Raw genomic sequence first — 10,519 nt, forward strand, 5'->3', positions numbered from 1 at the left:
GGTTTCTGACAGTCAGAGGGGTGAAATATTGGAACAGCCTTCCGAGGGAAACGGTGGGGGCGAAGGACCTGTCTGGTTTTAAGATTAAGCTAGATAAGTTTATGGAGGGAATGGCTTAATGGGATAATATGATTTTAGTCAAAGGAACGGCGTGCCATCGCTGGTAAATAGTATGATGGCCAATGAGGGTCTGGCAGGAGAATCTTGCCTACATGCTCAGGGTTCTACTGATCGCCATATTTGGGGTCGGGAAGGAATTTTCCTCCAGGGTAGATTGGCAGAGGCCCTGGAGGTTTTTTGCCTTCCTCCGCAGCATGGGGCAGGGATCGCTAGCTGGAGGATTCTCTGCCAATTGAATCCTCTAAACCACAGGATTTGGGGACTTCAACAGCAGAGTCAAGGGAAAGGGTTGGGACGGCTTTGTGGCCTGCATCATGCGGGAGGTCAGACTAGATGATCATAATGGTCCCTTCTGACCTTAAAGTCTATGAGTCTATTTGATTTTTTTTCTTAAGTGCAGTGCTTAACACTTGTGTTGTTGGGGTCTACAAATCTGACCTGAAACATAGGCAGGAAAAGGTTAAGACCCCTGCCTGCCTGCACACTGTCAAATTCGCCATGCCCCTGCTCAGTTGTGAGAAATGCCAATAATGGAAAGAACCATTCACAGCTGCAGTAACTAATAATCGCAAGGCCAACTGTACAGAGGGAGGAACAGGAAGAGAAGGGGCAGAAGAGCTTGGGACTGCTAAGGAGCGACAATTCTTGGCCAGCTGGCCACCCAGCCATAGGAGTTAGCACCAGACTGTTTGAGACTTGTAGCCCTCTGGCAGGGCAAGGGAGGTAGTCAGATGAAAGTCCTGAGGATCAAGGACCTTTTAAATTTTTAATGTTTATAGATAGGGCCCTAGCAAATTCATAGCCATGAAAAACATGTCATGGACCATGAAATCTGGCCTTCCACCGAGTGAAATCTGGTCTGTTTTACCCTATATTATACAGATTTCACAGGGAGACCAGTTTCTCAAATTGGGGGTTCTAACCCAAAAGGGAGTTGCAGGGTGGGGGTAGGAAGGTTACTTCTGTGCTGCCTTCAGAGCTCAGGGGCCAGAGAGTGGTAGCTGTTGGCCAGGCACCCCGCTCTGAAGGCAGCACCCCACCAGCAGCAGTGTAGAATAAGGGTGGCAATACCATACCATGCCACCCTTACTTCTACACTGTTGCTTTCAGAGCTGGGTGACTGGAGAGTGGCAGCTGCTGACTGAGAGCCCAGCTCTCCAGGCATACCATGCCATCCTTATTTCTGCACTGTGCTGGCAGCAGCTCAGCCAGGGAGCCCATCTCTGAAGGCAAGCAGCCACTGCTCTCTAGCTGCCCAGCTCTGAAGGCAGCAGCACAGACATAGATTGCAGTACCGCAACCCCCCTACAACAATCTTGAAACCCCCACTCCCCCCCACAACTCCTTTGTGGGTCAGGACCCCTACAGTTACAACACCATGAACCTTCAGATTTAAATAGTTGAAATGATGAGATTTAGATTTTAAAAATCCTATAACTGTGAAATTGACCAAAATGGACCATGAATTTGGTAGGGCCTTATTTATAGACCCCGCCTTTCTTGCTGATTGGAACTCTTCAGGTCAAAAAGTGACCCAGAGTGCCTGAGGCAGATTTTGCACAGCTGACAGGTGGCACTATAAATTGGATTTATCTCCCCCCCCCCCTCCCCCGCCAAATAGAAGCCCATCTCCAGTCCCCTTCCAAAGAATCCCCACAAATGATGGTGAATCAACTCCTATAGTGACTAGCTAACTCACAAGTACACCAGTAGCAGAAAACTGTCTGAGCAGCTGGTGACAAATCAACAGGTGTTACAAAATATGACCAACCTGCTGCCTTTACAAAGCCACTTGGACCCTGCCCTAGCACAAGTTCTGCCCATCAATCTGGGGAGCACCCCATCTCATAAGCTTCCCAACATGGTAGAAGACCACCTTGAGTCCTTCCTGATCACTTTTTGAGAGTGTAGTTGTGATGTTGCATTCTACATGCTTATGCTTATGAATGTGAATATGATGCAACTGGAATATGCTTTATGCAAAAGGTCTCTTGTAAGGTATCATTACAAGGCTTATAATCTACTGTGTGTTCATCCTATTTGTATGAATGTATTTCTATGTCTGGAGTTAGGAGAATAACAAACTTGTATTACTGATGTAAACATATTAAGTGGAAGCCATTAAGGGTGCATCAGAATCAATTAACTGTAAATATCTGTTTACTTGCAAACCTTCCTGTGTATATGTGGGCCAGCCCAGGAAGAATGGAGGCTGGGTCTCACAGGACATGTGACCATGTCACATGATACTGGAATCCATCTTAAATCTGGTCCTTTTCCATTTAGAAGGAGGGGTGGGGACCCAGAGAGAGAAAAGATTCCCTCCTTGTGCCAAAGCTATAAAAGGGGGTGGAGCAGGAGAAGGAAAATCAGTCATGAGAGAACCCCTAGTTACCACCTGAGATGGCTGCTGGAACTAACAAGAACTGTACAAGGGAAAAGGATTGGGCCCAGACTAGGAAGGAGTCTAGTGTCTGAAAGAAGCTTATTGGAACATTTCTGAGGGTGAGATTACCTGTAATCAGTTTCTTAATGTATTAGGCTTAGACTTGCATGGTTTTTTTGCTTTATTTTGCTTGGTAACTAACTTTGTTCTGTCTTTTATTTCTTGGAACCACTTAAATAAAAGTATAAAAAGTAGGATTTATTAGTAAACCCAAAGTGATTAATACCTGGGGGAGCAAACAGCTGTGCATATCTCTCTATCACTGTTATAGAGGGTGGACAATTTAGGAGTTTACCCTGTATAAGCTTTATTCAGAGTAAAATGGATTTATTTGGAGTTTGGATCCCACTGGGAGCTGGGTGTCTGGGTGCTGGAGTCAGGTAACCTGCAGAGCAGTTTTCACTTAAAGCCTGCAGCTTTCTGGGCGTGGCCCAGACCGGGATCTGTGTTGCAGCAGACTAGCGTGTCTGTCTCAACAAGGTAGGGTTATGGAAGTCCTAAGCTGGCAGGAAAAATGGGCTCAGAGGTAATTTCAGCACGTCAGGTGACAGTCCCAAGAGGATCAGTGTCCGAACCCATCAGTGTGCTTGTCTGTTTATCGCTGGAAGTTGCTGGTGTGGTTGCTGCTGCTGCTATTGGGGCAGCTTCTTTTAGCTCCTCAAGATTCTAAACTGTCACTTTCTTCAGCAGCTCTTCTTCTTCTCTCTCCTTCTATACTAGTCTATCAGTAGCGAGACTTTTACTGAGCATGTTCACTGACATCTGGCAACCTTCTCTTTCAACCTATATGTGACCTTGAGTAACCTATGGCTTCTGCTATGTGACTCTTAGTAACCTCATTCTGCACATGCTCATTGTTAAGCATTGTCGTTCTTGCACATGCTCTTGTGGTGGTTTGCCTCAGAGCCATGATTACCTCATCTGACCCTACTGGTCATGCTTCAGGTCATTTAATTTGTGGCCATACCTCATTTTACTCTACCTTCTACTGGGCATGCTCAGCCCACAAATTGCTTAACTCAGGTCATGTGACCTACAATATCCAAGGGTAAATGACCTGCAGTTTTCTCCATGGTAAAATGACAACTGCTTATTGAAGAGGGAAGTCAGAAAGATAAAATGGAGGTTAGGATTACACAATGGACTGCAGGGAGTTTTTTCTCATATCAGGTGGACAAGGGTCCATGTCTTGTAAGCTTACCAAGCACCTACCACCAAGAAAAAAGTTCAAGCCTTCCTAGGGCTAGCAGGGTACTACTGCAGATTCATACCTCGCTTTGCCACTGTAGCAGCTCTGCTAATCAACCAAACTGAAAACCCTGCCCCAAAGTGGGTTATACAGACACCAGCTTGCCAGAGAGCCATCCGAGGCCTCAGACATCCTCTGTAGTCACACTGTTATAGCCCAGATTTTCTAAAAAACCTTGTATTATAAATAGATGCCCCTGAGTTGGACATAGCGGCAGTTGCATCCCAGGAGGTAGATGCCAAAGAGTACCCTATGTTATATCTCAGCAAAAGAAGTTTTTCCATGAGAAAGAGTATTCCATAATTGAGATAGGGTCTCCACGGAGCATTTGACTACCAGACACTGAGGGTATGTCTACACTACGAGAGTACTTCGATGTCACTTAAATCGAATATGTGGAATCGATATTACAAAGTCAAACGTGTGTTCCCACACTAAGGACAGTAATTCGACTGTGTGAGTCCACACTAACGGGGCAAGTGTCGACATTGGAAGCGGTGCACTGTGGGCAGCTATCCCACAGTTCCCGCAGTCCCCGCTGCCCATTGGAATTCTGGGTCAAGCCCCTAATGCCTACTGGGGGAAAAATGTGTCGAGGGTGGTTTTGGGTAACTGTCGTCATCCAACCGTCACTCCTGCCCTCCCTCCATGAAAGCGCCGGCGGGCAATCAGTTCGCACACTTTTCTGCTGAGTGACAGCGCGGGCGCCACAGCACTGTGAGCATGGGGCCCGCTGCGACCATCGCTGCAGTTATGGCCATTGTCAACACCTCGCACCTTATCAGCCACCTTTTCCAGAGGCAGATGGTGAGAAATCGGGCGAGGAGGCTACGGCAGCGCGATGAGGACATGAAGTCTGAGAGTGGCACAGACCTGTCACAAAGCACGGGACCCCGCACCATGGACATCATGGTGGTAATGGGTCATGTTGATGCCGTGGAACGGCGATTCTGGGCACGTGAAACAAGCACTGACTGGTGGGACCGCATAGTGCTGCAGGTCTGGGATGAATCCCAGTGGCTGAGAAACTTTCGCATGCGGAAGGGAACTTTCCTTGAACTTTGTGAGTTGCTGTCCCCTGCCCTGAAGCGCAAGGACACCCGGATGCGAGCAGCCCTGACTGTCCAGAAGCGAGTGGCCATAGCCCTCTGGAAACTTGCCACACCAGACAGCTATCGGTCAGTCGCGAACCACTTTGGTGTGGGCAAATCTACCGTGGGGGTTGTTGTGATGCAAGTAGCCAAGGCAATCGTTGATGTACTGCTGTCAAAGGTAGTGACCCTGGGAAACGTGGAGGTGATCATAGATAGCTTCGCAGCGATGGGATTCCCAAACTGCGGTGGGGCCATAGATGGAACTCACATCCCTATCTTGGGACCGGACCACCAGGCCAGCCAGTACATTAATCGAAAGGGCTACTTTTCCATGGTGCTGCAAGCACTGGTGGACCACAGGGGACGTTTTACCAACATCTACGTCGGATGGCCGGGCAAGGTTCATGACGTTTTCAGGAACTATGGTCTGTTTAGACGGCTGCAGGAAGGTACTTACTTCCCGGACCACAAAATAACTGTTGGGGATGTGGAGATGCCTATAGTGATCCTCGGGGACCCAGCCTACCCGCTAATGCCATGGCTCATGAAGCCCTATACTGGCACCCTGGACAGTGAAAAGGAACTCTTCAACTACCGTCTGAGCAAGTGCAGAATGGTGGTGGAGTGTGCTTTTGGACGTCTCAAGGGGAGATGGAGAAGCTTATTGACTCGCTCCGATCTCAGCGAAACCAATATCCCCATTGTTATTGCAGCTTGCTGTGTGCTCCACAATCTCTGTGAGAGCAAGGGGGAGACCTTTATGGCGGGGTGGGAGGTTGAGGCAAATTGCCTGGCTGCTGATTACGCCCAGCCAGACAGCTGTGCGATTAGAAGAGCCCAGTGGGACGCGCTGTGCATCCGGGAGGCTTTGAAAGCTAGGTTCCTGAGTGAGCAGGGTAACCTGTGACAATTTTGTTGGTTTACAGAGAAGCTGAACCTGCCCCCGTTTCTTTACCCAGTGACTGTTCACAATCCTCTCCAGTTTCATACCCCGTTCACCCCCTTCCCCCCCCTTCCAACACACGTTTAAAAATAAAATCACTGAAAATTTGTTAATGAACAACGTTTTATTTATTACTGTTTTCGCGGTAAAGTGTGGAAACTGGGACGCAGACTATGGTGGGGAGTGGGTGTAGTGTACTCATGCAAAGGACGCTTCTAAACTCGAGGAATGCCAGGCTCCTTCTACAGTGGTCCGCACTGGCGGACTGATTGTTTGAACGGAGCCTGCCACCCATCCTGTTCGGGACTCTGTGTGTGGGGGCTATGTGACTTTGTGGCAGGGGGAGGACGGTTACAGATTCCCTGCTGCGTGGCTCTGTGATCCAGGATAAGGACCGCTGCATAAGATCTGTAACCGCCCTCCCCCGCCACAAAGTCTCATGGGCCCCCCCCACCCCCCAGCAGACAATGAAAACCACCCCCCAGACTGACCAGGGTGCCTAGTGACTGCACTGTGTGTGTGACCTGCTGCTGAACCTGCCCCCCTGTCTGTACCAACCACCTTTCCCCCCCTTAAAACGGACTGTCCTCTAAAAAAACATGATGGAAACAGCAATTAACAGAAACGTATTTTTTATTAGCAAATGGACAATGAAACTGGGATGGGGGCTTGGGTGATGGGGGAAGGAAAGGACTTATCAAATTTTGGGGAATGACAGCCTTCTGCCACTTGAGCAGTCTGCAGGGGTAGAGTGACAGTTTTCACAGGCTCTGCAGCCCCTCCTTCTTGGTACTTTCGGTGAGGGGGGGTATGGGACTTTGTGGCGGGGGATGGTGGTTACAGCTAGACTGCAGCGGGGCTCTGTCCTCCTGCCTCCGTTCCTGCAGAACATCCACAAGGCGCCGGAGCGTGTCCGTTTGCTCCCTCATTAGTCCAAGCAGTGTTTGAGTCGCCTGCTGGTCTTCCTGCCGCCACCTCTCCTCCCGTTCCATGTGTGATCGGTGCATTTGGGACAAGTTCTCCCTCCACTGACTCTGCAGTGTTGACTCGGCTCGGGAGCAGCCCATAAGTTCTGAGAACATGTCATCCCGTGTCCTTTTCCGTCTACGCCTAATCTGCGACAGCCTCTGGGAGTCTGACAGGGTAGGTCGGGAGACAGCCACAGCTGTGGGATGGGAAAAAGGGAGTGAATTCATCAAAGATAAATTTTTGGGTGAACAAAGAAAATAGTCTCTCTCTGAAAAAGACCATTCACAGCACCTATCACATGCGCACTCAGGACAAGGTCGAATTTTCGGCCTTCGCATTCAGTCCCTGGGGTCCTGCAGTGCAGATCACAGAATCCGAACAGCACAGCAGAATTTGGGTAGCGGGCTGACATGGTAAGCCGTAGACTTGTGGCAGCTTAAAACTTTCATAATAGCACTGCCCTACTTTCACGTTCAAAGCAATGCTCCTAGCGTTGGCCAGTTCCTGCTGCCAGCAATCCGGCAAGCATTAACTCTGCCCCTGTCCCACCCCCTCGCGGCTGTCCCCGGGAAAGATCCCTCTATGCTGCCCCTCTCCCACCTCCACCGCATGGCTGTAAACCGGCGGTTACAGTTCTGTAAAGGAACAGGGAAGCAGTCCCAATACTAACATTGCCCTAATTCAAAGCAGGTCACCATGAGCGACATCACTCTGATGCGTATTTCTGACAGCGAGAAAGAACGCATGCTTCGGGAAAGCCTCCAAAGACCAGGGCCGTATGCCGCCATGCTATGCAAGGCAATGATCCCGGAGTACTTGATGGTAGCCTGGCGCGGAAACGTTTCCTACTACGGAGGACACAACAAGGCTGCTCTCCCAAGGAATCTCATGCAAAGGCTTTCCAATTACCTCCAGGAGAGCTTCATGGAGATGTCCCATGAGGATTTCTGCTCTATCCCCGGATATATTGACAGAATTTTACTGTAGCTGCACTGGCAAGGGCTAAACAGTACAGCGCCTAGGGCAAACCAATCAAGATTTACTGGACATTGTTAGATTTTTTTGCAGCAGTTGCACTGCTAAAGACTAGGACAATCTAATCATGAAAAAGCCACAGTTAATATTTATATTCTTTTATAAATAAATGTTTTCATGTTTAAACCACTTACCGGCTGATCCTTCCCCTGATTCTGGGTCCGGGTTAACGCCTGGGGACGGTTGGTACGGGATCTCTGTGAGGGTGATGAAGAGATCCTGGCTGTCTGGGAAATCAGCGTTGTAAGCGCTGTCGACTGCCTCGTCCTCCTCATCTCCTTCCTCTTCTTCCCCGTCCACTACCATCTCAGAGGAAGCGGGCGTGGACAATATCCCATCCTCAGAGTACACGGTCAGTGGTGGGGTAGTGGTGGCGGCCGCACCTAGGATGGAATGCAGTGCCTCGTAGAAACGGGATGTCTGGGGATGGGATCCGGAGCGTCCGTTTGCCTCTTTGGTCTTCTGGTAGCCTTGTCTCAGCTCCTTGATTTTTCACGCGGCACTGCGTTGCATCCCGGCTGTATCCTCTCTCTGTCATGGCTTTGGAGATCTTCTCGTAGATCTTTGCATTCCGTCTTTTGGATCGCAGCTCAGAAAGCACGGACTTATCGCCCCACACAGTGATCAGATCCAAGACTTCCCGATCAGTCCATGTCGGGGCCCTCTTTCTATTCTGAGATTGCATGGCCATCTCTGCTGGAGAGCTCTGCATCGTTGCCAGTGCTGCTGAGCTCACCACGATGTCCAAACAGGAAATGAGATTCAAACTGCCCAGATAGGAAAAGGAATTCAAATTTTCCCGGGGCTTTTCCTGTGTGTCTGGTCAGAGCATCCGAGCTCGGACTGCTGTCCAGAGCGTCAGAGTGGTGCACTGTGGGATAGCTCCCGGAGCTATTAGCGTCGATTTCCATCCACACCTACCCTAATTCGACATGGCCATGTCGAATTTAGCGCTACTCCCCTCGTTGGGGAGGAGTACAGAAGTCGAATTTAGGAGACCTCTATGTCGAACTAAATAGCTTTGTTGTGTGGACGGGTGCAGAGTTAATTCGATTTAGCGCTGCTAAATTCGACAACCTGCTAGTGTAGACCAGGCCTGAGTTATTACTTCCTTGGGAATGTATTTACATTGGTTTTGGATCATGCACCCTTACCATGGTTGAATGTTATAATATATGGAGATATACCTAATTCAGAACTGGAAGGGACACTCAAAGGTCATTGAGTCCAGCCCCCTGCCTTCACTAGCAGGACCAAGTTCTGATTTTTGTCCCAGATCCCTAAGTGGCCCCCTCAAGGATTGAGCTCACACCCCTGGGTTTAGTAGGCCAATGCTCAAACCACTGAGCTATTCTTCCTCCCATTGAGGAATGTAATAAAGGAAACCCAAAAAGTGTGTACCTGTCACTACAACCATATGCTTTCCAAGTACAACACATCCCAGGAATATCACATTAAAAAATAAACACTATCTCTATAGGTAGACTTGCACTGAGGCTTCAATCATGAGGGATGGTGGGTGATGGGGTCTACAAAAGACAGGTAGGAAAAGGTTAAGAACCTTCTCTGCTTGCAGACAGCCAAACTAACCAGGCCCAGTTCAGCTGTGAGAAATGGCAATTGTGGAGACACCCTCATCAATTACTACAGCTGTGATGTCTAAGATCAGCTATAATGGAGGAGGAACAGAGCAAAAGGGGCAGAGACAGAAGAACTTTGGACTGCTAAGGAGCAACAACTCAATACAAGCTAGCTTCCCAGAGGCATTAACACCAGACTGCCTCTGAGACTTGTAACCCTTTTGGAAAGCTCCGAGGATCAAGGGCCTTGACACACTTAAAAAAATGTTCATAGATTTTCGTGTTTATTTGATTTGAATCCCTGTTGTCTGTGTCAAAGTAATCCAGATTGAATGAAGTGTGACTTTTGCACACTGCTGTAGACATCACATCTGACAACTTGTCTTGATTGAATTTAATCTTGTTGTTTTTAGACCAATTCTCCAAATTGTCAAGGCCCTCTTGAATTTTAATATACTGTTCTCCAAAGTGCTTGTAACTCTTGCCAACTTTGTCATTCTACAGATTTTATAAGCATACTCTCCACTCCATTATCCAAGCCATTAATGAAAACATTGAATGGTACTGGATCCAGGACAGATCCCTGCAGTACCCCACTAAATATATCCACCAAGTGTGTCAGCAAACTATTGATAACTACTCTTTGAAGATGATCTTTCAACCAAATGTGCACCCACCTTTTAGTAAATTCCTCTAGACCACATTTGCCTAGTTTGCTTATGAGATTGTCATGTGGGACTATGTCAAAAGCCTTACTAAAATCAAGATTTATCATGTCTACTAGGTCAGGAACCCTGTCAAAGAAGAAAATTAGATTAGTTTGGCATGATTTTTTTCCAGACAAATCCATGTTGGCTATTCCTTATAACCCTTATATAATTCTTACACGGTCTCTCAAAATCCATTAAACCATTGTAACATTTTTTCCCCATCAGTCCACATACTTTTTTGTTAATAACTCTGTGTGTTGTGGCAGCGCCTAGCAGGCTTAGTGAGAGATTGTGATCCCACTGTGCTAAGCACGGAACATAGTAAAAATAACGTTCCCTGGTCCTTTATTGGAAAAACTTTCAGTTTGTCAGA

The 10,519-nt window shown here is 48.1% G+C and overlaps 1 protein-coding gene across 1 annotated transcript; it reads right to left on the reverse strand.

Moving 5' to 3' along the window:
* Window positions 1–6,475: 6,475 nt before the first annotated feature.
* LOC135978652 (alpha-protein kinase 1-like) lies at window positions 6,476–8,340 on the reverse strand. The gene is made up of 2 exons (XM_065579513.1): window positions 7,991–8,340; window positions 6,476–7,017 (listed from the first exon to the last, which is right to left on the reverse strand). Exons 1-2 carry the CDS (start codon window positions 8,160–8,162, stop codon window positions 6,614–6,616), a joined length of 576 nt encoding a protein of 191 aa, XP_065435585.1. The 5' UTR covers window positions 8,163–8,340; the 3' UTR covers window positions 6,476–6,613.
* Between the last annotated feature and the right edge of the window lie 2,179 nt (window positions 8,341–10,519).

The sequence above is a fragment of the Chrysemys picta genome, chromosome 1, assembly GCF_011386835.1.
Source record: "Chrysemys picta bellii isolate R12L10 chromosome 1, ASM1138683v2, whole genome shotgun sequence".
Lineage (NCBI taxonomy): Eukaryota > Metazoa > Chordata > Testudines > Emydidae > Chrysemys > Chrysemys picta.